The following is an 18,241-nucleotide window of genomic DNA, read 5'->3' as shown; positions in this document are numbered from 1 at the left end:
CTCCGTCCCACACCGTGGGTGCCGCAGTCTCCCACTGAAGGAGCTGCTCAGTGCTGTCACAGTCTGCTGCATGGAGTGGGAGATGTTGTCCATCAGGGATGACAGCTTAGCCGCCGTTCTCCTGTCACTCACCACCTCCACTGGGTCCAGAGGGCATCCTAGAACAGAGCTGGCCCTTCGGATCACCCTGTTCAGTCTCTTCCTGTCCCCAGCAGAGATGCTGCCGCCCCAGCAGACCACGCCATAAAAGATAGCAGAAGCCACAACAGAGTCATAGAATTTCTTCAGGAGTGGGCCCTCCACTCCAAACGACCTGAGTCTCCGCAGCAGGTACAGCCTACTCTGCCCTTTCCTGTAGAGGGCGTCTGAGTTATGAGTCCAGTCCAGTCTATTGTTCAGATGAACACCAAGGTACCTGTAGCTGTCCACAGCCTCAATGTCCATACCTTGGATGTTCAGTGGTTACTAGTTACTGTGTTGCTGTTATTTGGAACAAGCTGCCGAAATAGCATTGAAAGAGTTTTATTCTCACAGTCTTACAGTTAACGATGCTCTCCAAGTGTGTGTTAAGTTTTGTTTTCATTTCATTCAAGCTAACAGTAGCCATTGTCGGGCTACAGTTTATTTCTTTTGTTAATCTTTTAATAACATTGAGTTAACATGTAATAAACTATTCTATAAAGATAAAATTGACACTGGCATACGAAGGCCATAAAAACATGTAAGGCTTTGAAAATGATCTCTGTAACATATTAAGTAGTGGAGTAAACATACAATAATGGTGAAATGTAAGGTAAACACAATACGGAAATAAGCAGAGAAATACAGGGAGTAATAATACTAATAATAATAATGGATTGGATTTATACAGCGCTTTTCATGGATCCATGGATTCTGTCCGTGTTTTGATCTGTTCACCATCAACATTGCGTGCAGCAGCAACCACAGCCTCCCAGACACTGTTCAGAGAGGTGTACTGTTTTCCCTCCTTGTAAATCTCACATTTGATGATGGACCACAGGTTCTCAATGGGGTTCAGATCAGGTGAACAAGGTGGCCATGTCATTAGTTTTTCTTCTTTTATACCCTTTCTTGCCAGCCACGCTGTGGAGTACTTGGACGCGTGTGATGGGGCATTGTCCTGCATGAAAATCATGTTTTTCTTGAAGGATGCAGACTTCTTCCTGTACCATTGCTTGAAGAAGGTGTCTTCCAGAAACTGGCAGTAGGACTGGGAGTTGAGCTTGACTCCCAGTCCTACTGCCCGAAAAGGCCCCACAAGCTCATCTTTGATGATACCAGCCCAAACCAGTACTCCACCTCCACCTCTCTGGCGTCTGAGTCGGACTGGAGCTCTCTGCCCTTTACCAATCCAGCCACGGGCCCATCCATCTGGCCCATCAAGACTCACTCTCATTTCATCAGTCCATAAAACCTTAGAAAAATCAGTCTTGAGATATTTCTTGGCCCAGTCTTGACGTTTCAGCTTGTGTGTCTTGTTCAGTGGTGGTCGTCTTTCAGCCTTTCTTACCTTGGCCATGTCTCTGAGTATTGCACACCTTGTGCTTTTGGGCACTCCAGTGATGTTGCAGCTCTGAAATATGGCCAAACTGGTGGCAAGTGGCATCTTGGCAGCTGCACGCTTGACTTTTCTCAGTTCATGGGCAGTTATTTTGCACCTTGGTTTTTCCACACGCTTCTTGCGACCCTGTTGACTATTTTGAATGAAACGCTTGATTGTTCGATGATCACGCTTCAGAAGCTTTGCAATTTTGAGACTGCTGCATCCCTCTGCAAGATATCTCACTATTTTTGACTTTTCTGAGCCTGTCAAGTCCTTCTTTTGACCCATTTTGCCAAAGGAAAGGACGTTGCCTAATAATTATGCACACCTGATATAGGGTGTTGATGTCATTAGACCACACCCCTTCTCATTACAGAGATGCACATCACCTAATATGCTTAATTGGTAGTAGGCTTTCAAACCTATACAGCTTGGAGTAAGACAACATGCATGAAGAGGATGATGTGGACAAAATACTCATTTGCCTAATAATTCTGCACTCCCTGTATATGATTCATATAGTAAGTCCTAACTTTTTATTGTTAACATTTTGTTTTTCTAAATGAGCGACCTTTCCTCTAGATGATAAGTGCAGAAATTACTCTTTTGGAACAGAGGCAGTGCCTTTTTTATTCATTTTGAAAAGAACAAAACAGTTATTTGTGTTTAATTTACTATGGAGAACAACTTTCATTATCAGCCCCCCCCCCTGCTCCCACATTTAGAGTGAATTGTTGAAGAACACTTCTAACACAGTTCCTTCACAGCTTCAAGATGAAAAGTTTTATTTTAACAATATATCACAACAATCTTGAATCAGATCTGAAACAAAACAGACACAAGGCTCACCGATTCCCCCCCAATTTCTGATGTTATGGTTTAAAATATTAATAAAAAAGTACATCAAGGTTCTTCCATATGAAGTTTGTTTGCATGTCAGATTTTTCATTACAACTTATATATTTGACTGAATGAAGCTGACACAACACAAGCAAGATAAACACAATTTTGTCAATTAAGTGAGTATGATCTATGATTTGTGATACTAGAAAATACAATAATACAGAATTAATTTTTCACATGTGCTCATTGCAAACTTGGTCCAATCTACATGGAGATTTGACTGTGTTTAGAGATGTCTTTTTCAAAGTACATAAATGTCATCCACATAGAATTATATAACACTACATTTACATAATATATTTCTTAAAAATAAAATTGTAGATTCATATTATAAAAGGAAAAGTGGAAAAAAAAAAGCATGGACAATTTAAATAAGTCTCAGTTTGAAAAACAAAACAAAAAACAAAATAAAAGAAAAAACAAAAGCAGTACATGGAATGACATCCTTCAGATTGCTATAACAATTAAATTAAAACACATTTAAATAAAGTAGTGATAAGATAAGCAATGATAAAAATATCAGTACAGATGAATGTAGTATTTTGTATCTCAGGCCTGTATTAGAAAACGATCAGTTGTAAACGTCACATCTTGTAAAGACAGGAGAAAATGTTTTTCTTGACAGTTTTCAAGATTTCAATAATAGATTTTCCTACCAGCTGTCATTTTAAACACACCTGTAACAAAAGCTGTGCCCTGTCCATCAGGTATAACAAAACTAGTGGCACTTCTCATTAATTTTTACTTTCAAAATGACCTAATATCCAAACTCTTTGTTTTCAAAATTATAAAATACTCCAGAAGATTGTTGTGTGGGTGGAACATGGTCAACACAGCTTCTTCTCCAGGATCTTGCTTTTATAAACGCTGAGGTAAAGAGGAGTTGTTGGGGACAAAAAAAAGTCCTGGCTTCTCTGAGTGGCTGTCACCACTTAAGGCCTTAGAATAGCTTCTGCCTGTAGTCTGTGATGGCCTTCCATAGCTTACACAAGACCCCACCTCTGTCAAGACAAACAAAATACTGTTAGCTTAAAGCACACACCAATGAATATTATACCATTTGTAAGAAACCATCAGCTGTCAACCTACTTGAAAATATCATATTTTAAATGGTTTACTTTGTACTGAGAGTCAGAGGGACTCATGAGCACAGATCACACAGAGTTAAGACTGTACGGTCATGAAAAGGACAGTTTTCCCTGGTCTCTGTGTAATAACTAATGTTTCTGTATGACTTTATCGGTACAACATTACTTCAGTTCATCAATCTGGTTGAGGTTTGGAATTTGACTGGGCTATTGATTCCTTTCCTGCTTTTTTAGCCATTCTATTTGGGATTAAGTTTTGTGATTGGGATCATTGTCCTGTTGCATGACACAATTTCAATCAACCTGTGGGTCAGATGTGCAGACAGTAAGTTCCCCTCTAATGCAGCAACATCAGAGGAGAACACCACCCCCACCCCAAAACATACAATCACACAAAAAAGACCTAGAGATACCCTGAAGCAATTTAGTAGATATGGTGTGTATAGCTGAATGTTTGATATGACCACAGTGTGGCGCCAGATATCAAACACAACCAATAAGAACTTCATAGTAGTTTGTTTTATTCATGCTTCACTCTAAATTGAACGCAGTATAATTAGTATGCTTGGACCTGCAGTGCTGCAAAGAAACTTTAAAGAGGAGGTGAAAACTGTTGCAGTAGCAGACATCAATATTCATGTTGGTGTGACCTGTTTGAGTAATTATTCAGAGCTATTTTCATCCTAATAACATTTTAGAAGACATCGGGTTAAGCGTCACAACCTGAGCATGGCAACATAGCTACGTCCAAACCAAACTGCCCACGTTAGAACAGTATCTTACTGACCTGTGAGGTCCCTGCAAATTCAATTAAATTTTGGTTTATAAACAGATTTACAGAATTTGTGATAAATTAAGTCCTTCATAGATTAGCCTCAAAGAACTGCTGAAGTACAAAGCTGCCTTCTGAAACTTTTGTGTAAGAACAGGAAATGCAACAACACTCTCCCATTATGCAACGCTCCCATCTTAACCCCCTTGTTTCTCTTCCTGTCAGGTACAAGTTTCAGCACGTATTTTGGGGACTAAATACTGAACACAAAATATGAAGCAAATATAGAAATATTTAAAAGTAAAAGAAAAAAAAAAATCATTTTCTACCTCAGTCTTAAACTCTTCAGATCATCTCTTGTGACATCATGAAGGATGTCGTACAATGTATACTCCTCATTGAGTATCTAAAGAAACAAAGTGGAGAAAATTACATTTACAGAAATGTTTTTCTTTACTTGCATCATCCTAAAAAGGGCTTTGTTAAAACAACAAAAAAATCAGAGACCCACCCTGTCTATGGCATCCTGGTCAGCACCGTAACGTGTCAGCCAGCTGGTCAGCTCTGGGTCGTCACGTCTCTCTGCAGGTTGGCTCCTCTGTCCCTCCAGGTCATGCGAAGATGTGGGGGTGTCTAACAGAGTAGATTTTGAGAACACTCCATAAAACAAACATTTAAACATTAACAAAACAACCAGTTTAATGACAGATCAAACATGCCGTACACACAGGAAGCGCATGTATCAGATGGACATAGCTGCTGGGTCTGGGCTTTAATCATCGTTCTTTCAAGTGGCCAGCTGGGGGGATAAAGTAAGAATGCACAGAAATCTATGAGAAAGTATTGTGCTTCTGTTTTGGTTTTCACTTCAACAAGTAGTTTCCTAAAGAGTTTAAGTGTTTTTGGACATAGCTACCTTTTGATTGACACTCTGCTAATGTATCGTACGAGAAAAGAAACCAGATAAGACATTAAAACAGATAAAACTGAGGCTGTGAAATAGAAGGTGAACAAATAAATGATGTCCCAGTGGTTAGGTCCATATTTCACAGCAGCACTCATGTGGAACTTTTTGCCATGATTGTTTGCTTGTAAAGCAGCTTGTAAAGGTGTAACTGTTGCAGTAACAGGATATGCTGCTTTTTCTCTACAAAAAAGCAACCTTGTTGTCACAAGTCACAGTCACTATCGCTACAGCTTTGTGCAATTGTGTAAACTGAACATTTAATATTCTTAAACCTCCTTAAATGTTGCTTTCAAGGTGACGCGTACTCTTATTTGGTCAGATAAAAGCCTCTGTTAAAGAGAAATGGCCACAGTGGATGACAATATCTTAATTTTAGTGTACTTTGCCTAATAATTGAGATTGTTTAAAGCTGCTCTACTAATTTCTTATAATGAGTTTTACCCTTACAGAAAAGCAACCATCATCAGTGGATATCAACCCCCCCATCACCAGCTCGGAGTTGGATATTGGAATAGCTGATCAGACCAGCAAATTAGAAGTCACTTAATTTACACCTCCGGTATGTGATAAGAAAGCTTTGTTCATGTGCATTGTTCCTGTCATGGCTTGTTTAATTTGTTTACTGAACTAGAGGGAAAAACTTTTAATTAACATTGGCTCTAGGAAGTATAAAGTACATTTTGATTTAAAAGTCAGAAGTGAAAGTCGAGTCTGTTCAGTGAGAAATAGCTGGCTTTAAAAAGTAAAGACAGACTAAAAATACCAGAAGCAGCAAAAGGAGTGTGAGAAAGTAATTCAGACTAAAGTAGAGACCTTCAGGCTCAGTTCGCAGCTTCAGTAGTCTGATCTCTTGCTCTCTCTCATCCAGCACTTGTTGCAGGATGGACTGATACTCCCTCTCCTTCTCCAGCAGCTGTTCCAGCAACCTGGAATAAAACAGAGAGATGCAGGTTAAAACGGATAAACTATGGTTAAATGAAGAAGTCCTATGCTGTTGTTAACGGCCTTCAACCAGATGCCTACCTGCTGGTCTCCAGCTTCATCCTCCCTAGCTCCATGCTCACGGAGCGCTGTGCATTGTGGGATTCGTGGGAGACGGTGGAGCTGAGTGTGCTGACTCCCGAGGTAGCCACCGTGTCATCGTGAGCGGCGCCAGGAGGCGCCCGGCTCTGGTGCGTGGAGGTTCTGTCCGGCTCGCCGTCATCATCGATGTCCTCCTGATCGGCTGCATCACTTTCTGAGGCCAGACTGAAGTGAGGCCTGAGTTCTGCATGCAGAGAGAAAGAATCACTTTTAGAGGAAGCCCTGTAATAAAAGTGATCATGAGAGGTTGTCTGAATTGTTAATTCCAGAGACTGGAATCAGTTGTGTTTATTTGATTAACACAATGCCGTTTCATTAAAGTGCCCAAATGTGAAAAACTGAGGCTTATTGTTGAAATTGCACTTTCTATTTTTTTTCTCAAGATATTAAAAGAAAACATATCAAGAAAGCATTCTACTTTTTAACACTTTTTTTAACAACAATATTTTTACTGTTTCAGCCCCTTAAGAACAAAGTGGGCTCTGTGTAGCCAAAGAACTAAAATGAGCGAAACACCCCTGGATTGTTTCAGACTGTTTCTTTACCAATAATTTGTTTACTAAAATGAAAATGTCAAGATTTTCTGTTTCAAGTAGTCACTCAGATTTGCTTTCCACTGTTATCTGTTGGTTCCTTCTTTTTCACCTCAACTTAGGTAACAGCTGTTATCTTTAACCTCATTTACTTGATAATTTCCACCACAAGGAGACGCAAAGTGCTGACTCTGATGAGTAAAGCTGTTTGTGTCAGATATCATTTAATACCAATACTGATATTTTGCATCAGTATTAATAATGCATTGAAAAGGGATTTGTACACCATATTGCTGTACACACACACACACACACACACACACACACACACACACACACACACACACACACACACACATATACATACATACACACATATATATGTATATATATACACACATATGTATATATATATATATATATATTTATTCATATATGCCATCTTTAAGAAGGGGGACCGGAGGGTGTGTTCCAACTACAGGGGGATCACACTCCTCAGCCTCCCTGGGAAAGTCTATGCCAGGGTGCTGGAAAGGAGAGTTCGTCCGTTAGTCGAACCTCGGATACAGGAGGAACAATGCGGTTTTCGTCCTGGTCGCGGAACACTGGACCAGCTCTTTATCCTCTCCAGGATACTTGAGGGTGCATGGGAGTTTGCCCAACCAGTCTACATGTGTTTTGTGGACTTGGAGAAGGCATTCGACCGTGTCCCTCGGGGTGTCCTGTGGGAGGTGTTGCGGGAATATGGGGTGTCTGGCCCATTGCTACGGGCCATTCGATCCCTATACAACCGTTGCAAGAGCTTGGTTCGCATTGCCGGCAATAAGTCGGACTCGTTCCCGGTGGGTGATGGGCTCCGCCAGGGCTGCCCTTTGTCCCCGGTTCTGTTCATAATTTTTATGGACAGAATTTCTAGGCGCAGCCAAGTGGCGGAGGGCTTTCGCTTTGGTGGCCTCAGAATCTCATCTCTGATTTTTGCAGATGATGTGGTTCTGTTGGCTTCATCGGGTGAGGGCCTCCAGCTCGCACTGGAACGGTTCGCAGCCGAGTGTGAAGCAGCGGGAATGAGGATCAGCACCTCCAAATCTGAGGCCATGGTTCTCAGCCGGAAAAGGGTGGAGTGCCCACTCCGGGTCGGGGATGAGTTCCAGCCCCAAGTGGAGGAGTTCAAGTATCTCGGGGTCTTGTTCGCGAGTGATGGGAGAAGGGAGCCGGAGATCGACAGACGGATTGGGGCTGCAGCTGCAGTAATGTGGACGCTGCACCGGTCCGTCGTGGTGAAGAGGGAGCTGAGTGTAAAAGCGAAGCTCTCAATTTACCGGTCGATCTACATCCCTACCCTCACATATGGCCACGAGCTGTGGGTAGTGACCGAAAGAACGAGATCGCGGATACAAGCGGCAGAAATGAGCTTCCTCCGAAGGGTGGCTGGCCTCTCCCTTAGAGATAGGGTGAGAAGTTCGGCCATCCGGGAGGGGCTCAGAGTAGAGCAGCTGCTGCTCCACATCGAAAGGAGCCAGCTGAGGTGGTTCGGGCATCTGACAAGGATGCACCCTGGGCGCCTCCTGGGTGAGGTGTTCCAGGCATGTCCCACCGGGAGGAGGCCCCGGGGCAGACCCAGGATACGCTGGAGAGATTATATCTCTCGGCTGGCCTGGGAACGCCTTGGTATTCCCCCGGATAAGCTGGAGGAGGTGGCTGGGGAGAGGGAGGTCTGGGCCTCTTTGCTTAGGCTGCTGCCTAAAGCGGATGAAGATGGATGGATGGATATATATATATATATATATATGTATATATATATATATATATATATATATATATATATATATATATATATACACACATATGTATATACAGACGGATATATATATATTAGGGGTGCAACGATATTCGTATCGATATTGAACCGTTCGATACAGTGCTTTCGGTTCGGTACGCATATGTATCGAACAATACAACATTTGTAATTTATTTTATCAACTTTCCTTCTGACGATGCGCTCAGTGAATCTGTGTTCGACTACTCCGCCTAGGCTGCACTGTCCAGCGCAGATCCACTGAGCGTTCAACACAGACAGCATAGTCAGAAGGAAGAGCGCAGGGCAAGCTAGCGAGACAGAAGTTAAGCTCTCCTTATATATATATATATAACTAATATCTGGTACTGATACTGATACAGAATACTTCCTATGGGTTATGAGTAGTGAACTTTGTTGTAACGTATGATAAGATCTCCACTCGAGTGTGTTTTTAAAGATTCAAACTTGATAATGAAGCAAACACCTGAACATTGTTGGTTCTTTGTTACAAAACACCATTACAAAGGTGGAAGAAAACAAAAATAGCGCTGGGTGTCTGTGACATAACTATAGCTAAATTTAGCACTCATCCCACTGACTATTGATGTTTTATGAGTTTAATTCTTTGGTGAAAACAGGAAATAATTTCACATTGTAGATCTGAAACTCTCTTGAACCACTTTACACAGTTCAACTAGAACTTCTCCTCATTTCAATCTGGGCCTATAATCAGCTAAACATAATATCTGCCCTGCATGAAACTCAGGTGTGTAATCCATTCAAGTTATTGCCCTTTTACTTCCTGTCTTTAAATAGGCTGTGAACACACACAGGCCTGCGCAGCAAATGCCCTCCTCCTGTATCAGTAGTCGTGCCCCGAGGGAAGAGTCATAACTTATTTACTGGTGCTCTGCTCGAGACACTGATGATCCTACCTGGCACCAGGATCGTGATGGCAGTCTGCACAGCCTTGCGGATGATGTTGTCCAAAGCGAACATCCAGTGAGGCTTGATGTTGTGGTTTCGCAGCACTTTGTTCACCTGGAAATGGAGAGGTTCACACTCATGAGAGCACGTTTTACAATGTTTTACCTATTAGTGATTCTACACCTAAAATAAAAATGAGTTCATTCGTATTTGCCTCACAGATTTCATTCCAAGAATTGTTCTTAAGAGAATTGTTTATACTTCATTTTAACTTCTGCCGCAATAACTAAATATCCCCAAAGGGATTTTTAAAGCAGCCTACTCTTCATGGCATTATTAATATTTGCAGTCACGCACTGTGAAGCTCTAATTTTTTTGCAGCAATGACCAACAGGAGGCACCAGAGCTTCATCTACCAGCACGATTACACAATCCCACTTACAAATATGAAAACAACCACTCGCTCTGTGCCATTTCATCTGCATAACTGCATTTCTGAGGGGGAGAGCAGATGAGCCTTTTAACATTATGTGCAATTACTCCTGACAGATCTCTCCCTTTTATCGCCTCACTTAAAGGTTACAAGTATTTCCACAGTCATCTGTCTAATCTCTGAGCAGGAAGAAAAGCAACAAGGCAGCCCGCAGCTGTCTGCAGCCCATTTCAAATGACAACAATTACACTGTTCAGAGCCTTTGTTTTATGCAGCGGCGAGAAGCACCTTTGCCTTCAAATGGGTACTTAATAACAGGAAATCAGAAAATAATGAGCCTGTGAGGAGAATTACAGCAGCAAATCATCAATGTAGCAGTTCAGGTTTGTGACCGCTGTAGACTAAAATTTGATCCTTACTGTGGGTAAGCTAAAGACACTTGGTTATAAACTAAAAAGCTGCAGCAAACACAAGACATGTTTTATTGATTTGGGTTATATTTCATATTCCAATTATGATCAATTATTCATGAGCCCAGTGGGATATCACAGATGAAATGTAGCTGAAATTCATTGGATTGACCCAGTATCTTTTTCACGGTATTTCTATTAGCACTTACAGCATCCTGGAAGCCGAACAGCATAATCTGCAGTTGACTGATGGCAGTGCTGTCAAAGTCTAGCTCCAGCTTGAGCTGAGACAGGGTGTTGGCGATGATTTTCCTGTCTGCCATCCGAACAAAGTCAGCAAGACTCACCACAAGGGTGGAGATGTGCTGATGTTTTAGCTTCATTTCCTCTGAGCCCTGAGGTAGGAGGCAAGCGGGGAAAGAAGAGATGAAAATGGTGGTTTAGGTTTACAACAGGAGCTTCCAACTCCAACTTACTAACATCCCTATCAGATAGACTTAAGAAATTTTTTCCATGTTTAAATTATTTTAGTACAGTTTAAAATTTGTTTAATTGTTAGTAATTCATTTGAGTATCCCTTTGGCTATTTGGTCCCTTCATTTAATTAACTGTAACAGCTGAGCTAATCTTTCCATGCACAGCCTGGCTACTGCACTGGAATGCCTGTGAACAAGTGTGTGTTGTTGAACTTGTAATGTACTTCTATATCCATCTATTCATTCTCAACGGTTTCCAACCTGTGCCAGGGCTTCCATCAGGTTGGCCACCACCTTGGCCTGATCTTCAGTAAGGATACGGTGCAAGGTAGCTCGCCTCTCGCTGTCTTTCCGAAGCATAAAGAAGCCCGAGTCCTTCTCATCAGGTGATGGAGGGGCACTGTGGTCCTCGAAGTTCTCCACTGGAATGCTGAGTAGAAAAAGTAGAAACCCCATTTGAATTTTTTGTTCCTTCTATATGTACAGGTTGCTGTACCCTCCCTATTGGTACTAATCAGCAAGGTTAATTAAGTATGTTTTACTGGTGACATTAAATATAAGATAAATAAGTTTTTGCATTGCTTTAAACATGAACATGTTTAAATTTAAATCACTGTAGGACACAAAAACCCAGGAATGAAAGGAGGCGGAGGCGAGCTTCAAAAGCGAGTGAATCCCCAAAAACTCCCTTTTTACAATGTGCAAGATTACAGCATAAATAAAGACATTCACGACCTGATACTGAAATGGTTTTGTTTTCTGTTGCTGATTTTAACCTTTAAAACAAGTGTACAGGTGGTGAAATCTCATATTATTTTGGATTTTTAGGGGTGCAGCCACTCTGACAGACAGAAGCATTTTAATTAAATTATCTGACGTCTTGCTGTGTGGTTAATTGTACTAAAAGCCCATCCGGGGAGTCTGTGATCCAATTTTGGTGAGTGTAATTCTAGCACTTTATTTACATTTCATTTAGCACTAATTAGCAGGTATCTATGTGATGCATCCATACAGTCTATGAATAGAGCTTGATAATCGGGCTTGCCAGGCTCTGCTTGAGAAAAACCCCCCAAAGAGATTCAAGACATCTCAACTCAAGGCTTCAACACGTATGTACATAAGCTAATGGGTGAAGTCACGGCGACTACATTTTTTATACTGGTTTAGTCTAAATCAATACTATAGTCATAAGGCTGTAACAACAAATGAATAATTTAAGGCAAAATGACTCGTCTGAGGTGTCCAAGTTGTTCTACCTGAGAAAGAGGGACCTCTGGCCCTTGACATCCTTTTCACTGTAGCACTTGATGCTTGGCTTGAAGATGAAGGGGTTGGTGTTGAGGTCGTTGTCAGGGGAGACGGAGCCATACTCGCTGCTGCTGCTGGTGTCTTCCACTACAACGGGCACTGGCAACGAGATACTGCGGAGATACTCTAGAAGACACAGGGAACAGAAGATGGAACAAAATCGTAAAGGTGTTTGTTTGATCATCATCTAACTAAAGATTTTGCTGTATAGCAGCATGCTTTCTGTCTGTTATGGTGTTTGTGTGCAACTGATCAAATAGATTACAAAACATATTCAAGCATTTGGGAAACCATCTTGTTGTTTACTCTCTATCTTGAATCCTGGCAAAAGGGCAGAGTCGTACAAGGCAGGTAGCTGCCACCAAGAGAAAAATGTAAACCGCAGCCCAGATCCTATTCAGTAAAGCAGGGTGATGTTTCATGGAAATGACATCTAGTTTATAAAGTACTCCCACTAGTGGTAAATGTGTCTGAAAAAGTGCAGAGAGCAAAATTACTCACCTGATCCTGGTGTCAGAGCTGCAGGGAAAAACAGAAAATATGTGTCAGCAGTTAAAAAAAGAACAAAACAGAAAGCAGGGTAACATTCAAAGCATGCAGAGAGACACAAAGCTTCTTTCTAATCTTCTGCACTGCTGTGAAGGCACATGACTGATGCCGTGGGGTAAAAACCCAACAGGAAATGACTATTTTACAATCCAAATAATGAAGGATGCGCCTGAAATTCTTAACACTTAAAAAACGGTTTTGGCACTAGATGAATCTAGTAATCACTACAAACAAAGATTTTTGATACTGGAAGCTTTCTGGTTTCTGGTTGTAGCCACTAGTATTACTACTGAAGACTATTTGCTTTAAAGCTTAATCTAAAGAGATACTGTTTGTTACCTTATTAAAATTTAGACGACTTTATAACAATAATAATAGAATAGCAACAGAATCGTCAATAGGATATCCACTATTCATTTATTCTACACTGAAAACTCCTAAAAATGGCTGTTGCTCGATAGGCTTTGAATGGGGAGTTTCTTTTTCCCCCTCTTAGAGCACTACTTGAGGTGGTTGATTTTAGCAGTGGGGAAGATCATTATGAGGTTCACGCCATTCCCTTATCAAGGCTGTAAGTAAGTAGAATTCTGCTACATTCCTGGAAGTCGGAGATACCTGCAGCCTTCGATAAGTGGCTGAAGGAATTAGGAAATTTGTTACACTTAGAGAAAATGATGTCAAACAAAGCAGGTCTCTTTCAGAAACTTTGTTTACCAGTCTGACTGAAAAGTTGAAGTCACTTTTTATCGGTCTTACGGATTAACAATGTCACAGTTTTATAATAATGTGTTCTAGTTTGTATGTGAGCCTCTGCTATTATCCAACATAGGGATTAAGGTAACTCCCCCTCCTGGATTCTCACACTCTTGTTGTTTTAAACAGATAAGTCCTTGTTGTGGAGCTTTTATTGTGCATACAGTATATAATCATTTCTCTTCATTACTCGTAATGCTATAATTGCTTCGCTGGTCTCTTGTCTGCTTGGCTCGGCGCTTGTAGTGAAACTGAGAGTGAAGGAGATAAGAGAAACTAGCACGACTGCAAAGCAAAGAGTCTCAAACTTTCCTGAAATAAAACGAGTTATTTAAGTTATAGAGGGGATAGTCTTGGTAATAATGTTATTGTCATGTAGCTATGCTCTGATCCACCTGTGAAGCTGCCCTTGCTCTTCTTTTTTCGGCTGGTGACGGTGAGGAACTCATCGGTGAGCAGGTCGAGCGCGGTGGCACGTCGGTCCGGGTCGGGCTCAAAGCAGCGAAGGATAAAGGCTTTAGCCTCTGGTGACATGGACTCTGGGATCTCTGGATGGATTTTAAACATACCCACCTGCACAAGAATGACATGCATGAAAGGCACTCAGAATCTATATAACAAGTTTAAAGAAATGAGCATAGTGTCAGTTCAAGCAGGAGAAAAAGTCAAGCTAAGCTGCAATCCTGGCAGATCAGCTGATCTCAACGCCTGCCTACATTAGATGATGCGTCAACCTTTTGGCAAATCTCATATATGGTGTACTGTTAAATCTTTTTTAGCCTGGCCATTGCCTATTCACCTGCAAGCCACTTTGCAGCCCACTTCCACCACAACTCCTTCTTCCCTACTTAGTCCCAGTTCCCGGTTTTGTACAGCTAGCCTTGCTTCTGCTGCTCTCATAACATGCTTTTCACGCACGTGCATGGAAAGACAGGGGGTGGAAAATTTAAACAACTAACAGTAACTTCTTTTGGCTACAGTGAAACAAGTTTAAAATAACTGAGACAGTGTGAGGTTGCTGCAATGGGCAAATTATCTGATTAAGTTTAAGAAGCAAGAGCAAAGAGCAGAGCAGTGTTTACACAGTGATGTTTGAATATGAGACTATCCACGAGGCCTGGCTGTGACTTGGGGCAGCAGCTGAAAGTAACAATACTTCGAGCACAAGACTCTCATTAAAAACATGATAAATTCCTGTTGTTGATGTGCAGGAATTTAAGATTAGCAGGGAGATATCCCACCCCTTGAGAAATTCCAGAAAGATGACTGAAAGTATATCACGAATGTTTAAGAAATGCTACAATGCAGTGCAGACAAAACACAAGATCTCCTAAGAGATTTGTGACTCTACTTGCACTTCTGTGGTGATCTTTATTGATAAAATGTGATGAGATCCAAGTTTCTCCTTTCATGTTCTTTAAACTTCAAAGCATCCGAAGCAGAGCAGCATATTTAATTAAATCACATCATATGGAAAATTCCATGATTCAGAGCTTTGACAGGAGTGCTGTAATGTTTTCCAGACACCTCTTAAACATCTCTACTGCCCCTAATGGGCCACACATAGCTTATAACAATAATTCACTGTACAGAGTGCTTTAAATTTCCATCCAAAGCAAATGCACGTGTAAACTGAGTGGTTAACAAGATCCAGCAAAGACACACCCGCACAGAAACTAAAGGCCCACTGTAGAAGTTCCTCTTACGGAGCTATGCTTTTGTTTGCATTCAAACAAATGTTCGTGCACAGACAGTATTTGTAGTTTCTACTGGGCTTGGTCAGATTATAGCCTGCAGGTTGAAACCAATGCAGGTGCAGAATGACTCTGGTTTTGTTTTCATAAAAAGAGGGAACTGATAAGCATGCATGAAAGACTGGTGGTTATTTTGTTTGTTAGTTGACTTCTTTACGTTGAGCACCTTTCTTTTAAGACATGGAACATAATTCTGTAATAAAAACAGATGTAATGGACACAATGTACTCTGTATATTAGCTGTTTATATGTACAATAGGTTTCCATAAACAGCCCTGGGTGTGCTGGATGGTTGGCAAAGGTTAAAGCATGGTACATGGTGTCATGCTGGAGGCATGAAGTCATAAGGTAGGGTTTTTCCAAAGAGAACAGACACAGTTATATATAGTTTTCCACCTCTCCTTACTTCAGCTGAACAAACAGTTTCTCTTGTGATCTCTCCCTACAAGCAGACACTTGATGGTGTCATGTTTAAGTCATGTGATAACAGCTGAGTCACCTTTTTTATTAAACAATGACATTGCAATATGATAAAAGCTGCAATTATCTACTGTTTGTGCTCTGAATAAAGGGGTTTTAGTTCAGTTCTTGAACTCTGTTACAGTCGTTTTATATAGTTCACAGTTCAAGAAATCAAATTTATCTTAACGTGAACTTTGATCTAACCAATCACGTCATCGAGTGTGTGAAACAAACTGTTATAGATACCTTCAATCTCCCTTTACGCCAGCTGTCTTCCCCTCTTAAACAGAAGGAATAAAAAGCAGCTGTGGGAATGAGATGACCACATTTGTTCTTACTGACATCATAAGTATTTAAAAAAGCCTAAAATGGTACCATTACATAAGGTCAGAGAACAAATACTTGAAATTATTTGAGCAAAGGGTAAACGAAAAACTAAATAAACTTGCACTGAGAAAAGAAAAAAGTACTGGTCAGTTTCGGTGTTTTCAATTAGTTTCCTCTTGTATCCTGACTTCGAGTTTAAACATAATATTTACTTGTATGACTTTGCAGTTTTTTTGTGGGTGGATTTATTTTTTTTATTAGCTCATATAAGACTTTTATCCTAACAGTACTACAGGTTTAAGATAAGATAAGATAACCTTTATTAGTCCCACACGTGGGAAATTTGTTTGGCTGGTGCATAATTGACAGCTACTGGTATTAGGAGATTTCTTGATCAGCAGTTGCATAATGCTAATGAAGACATTACTCAGAAATGTAAGAAGAAGAGTTTTCAGTCTTTCTCTTGTAGAAACAAACCCTCTTTCAGTCGTTTTTAGTCATGGTTTGAAAAAGACATAGATAGGATATCATGCATTTGGAGCAAATGAGTAAAGCTGATATGCTAATAACACGTGATGGCAAACTATTTGCCCTGTCATACTGGATGTCTCAAGGGTGCAATTATCAGCTCTCAAACATCCTCATATTTATTGACCTGGCAGAGCTGCAGCTGTTCATTGCCACTGTTTTTGAAAGATGCCGTTATGAAAACAGCTGCTCGCCAGACTTCTACTTTCAGTTTTCTAAAATTAGACATCTTACCCAGCAGGATATTGGGATATGTCGCTGTTCAAATCTCTCACCTTGAACATGGCGGCCTGTGGTTCTCCCAGTTCATAGAAAGGTGGCTTCCCAGTGGCCATCTCTATGATGGTGCAGCCAAGGGACCAGATGTCTGCTGGTTTGCCGTATCCCCGTGGGCCCTTGTCTATAATTTCAGGAGCCATGTATTGCAATGTGCCTGAAAAATGACGCACAAAACACAATAATAAACACATAATGAAAACTCAAATTCAACCACTCATTTTTTAAGTGTCAAACAAATGAAACAAAAACATTTCAATTAGTGAGCATTAGAGGAGGTGGTGGGTGGATTATGGGTATAAAGGTTTTGAAACCCAGACTGAATTTGTGACGCAAATATCTAATTCGCTCCTGTTACTAATAGAGCATTGCTAGAATGTTGTAAAAGTGCAGCAACTCAGCGTATGAATGTCAACAAACTTGGACAAACCACAGAGTTATGCAACAGCTATAAAGGGAACGAGGAGGGAACGCTTCATTATTATGCTAACTAAAAGGGACACTGCTGGTATTCTCATGGTGAAACGTACACTTCAGCTGAGAGGTATACCAGATTTTAAATGATTTATTTCTTGCTTATGTAAACAACATGTGTGTAAATATAGCATCAATGATAGCTGCTCAGTTTATATCATTATATAATGATATGCTAATTAGTCAGCCTCATTTTGCTTATGTCAGTTAGCCTTGGTTAAAGCATGCTGTCAGATAAAAACAATGTTTAAAGATAGTTCAAAGGGTCAGCAATACCAGTTTATTTTATTGTTGTTCATGTCCTAATCAATCTCTTAAACCTGCATCCAGCGCAACTGCCTGGGATCATTTTCCACCACAACCTCTGTCTTTTAATATCACAACACTCTTACTTTACTCCCAATCAAATAAGAGTTAATGAACCAAATAATTGAGCAACTCAGTCATGGAACAATTAAATAGTTCAAGTATTGACTATAAGTTTCCTAAATGTGAGGGAAAGGCAAACAATAACCTTGATTACACCCAGTTTAAAACTATTTCTTAGACTAACCATCTCTTGCAGAAAAATGTGCTTTTGTTGCTTATTTTGCTCCCTCCACTATTGTTCCATGTACATCCCCAATAGCAAAGAATTGGGACACTGTAAAATGTAAATAAAAACAGAATGCATTGATTTGCAAATCTAATATATATATATATATATATATATATATATATATATATATATATATATATATATATATATATATATATATATATATATATATATATATATACATATATATATATATATATATATGTATATATATATATATATATATATACATATATATATATATATATATATATATAT

At 40.3% G+C, this 18,241-nt stretch overlaps 1 protein-coding gene across 1 annotated transcript in view; it reads right to left on the bottom strand.

Moving 5' to 3' along the window:
- Nucleotides 1–2,324: 2,324 nt before the first annotated feature.
- map3k5 (mitogen-activated protein kinase kinase kinase 5) overlaps nucleotides 2,325–18,241 on the bottom strand; it is an 88,142-nt gene continuing 72,225 nt past the window's right edge. The window contains exons 19-30 of the mRNA XM_026143641.1: nucleotides 16,911–17,068; nucleotides 13,960–14,137; nucleotides 12,764–12,781; nucleotides 12,211–12,388; nucleotides 11,216–11,384; nucleotides 10,688–10,873; nucleotides 9,644–9,749; nucleotides 6,318–6,561; nucleotides 6,108–6,220; nucleotides 4,839–4,960; nucleotides 4,657–4,733; nucleotides 2,325–3,468 (exon numbers count right to left, since the gene is read on the bottom strand). Of these exons, the coding sequence (XP_025999426.1) occupies nucleotides 3,408–3,468; nucleotides 4,657–4,733; nucleotides 4,839–4,960; nucleotides 6,108–6,220; nucleotides 6,318–6,561; nucleotides 9,644–9,749; nucleotides 10,688–10,873; nucleotides 11,216–11,384; nucleotides 12,211–12,388; nucleotides 12,764–12,781; nucleotides 13,960–14,137; nucleotides 16,911–17,068 (1,610 nt within the window). The 3' untranslated portion in view covers nucleotides 2,325–3,407. The remainder of the gene's footprint in view (nucleotides 3,469–4,656; nucleotides 4,734–4,838; nucleotides 4,961–6,107; nucleotides 6,221–6,317; nucleotides 6,562–9,643; nucleotides 9,750–10,687; nucleotides 10,874–11,215; nucleotides 11,385–12,210; nucleotides 12,389–12,763; nucleotides 12,782–13,959; nucleotides 14,138–16,910; nucleotides 17,069–18,241) is intronic.

The sequence above is a fragment of the Astatotilapia calliptera genome, chromosome 15 (assembly GCF_900246225.1).
Source record: "Astatotilapia calliptera chromosome 15, fAstCal1.2, whole genome shotgun sequence".
NCBI lineage: Eukaryota > Metazoa > Chordata > Actinopteri > Cichliformes > Cichlidae > Astatotilapia > Astatotilapia calliptera.
The sequence above is the reverse complement of the archived record's forward strand: the minus strand, read 5'-3'. Positions and strand labels throughout refer to the sequence as shown.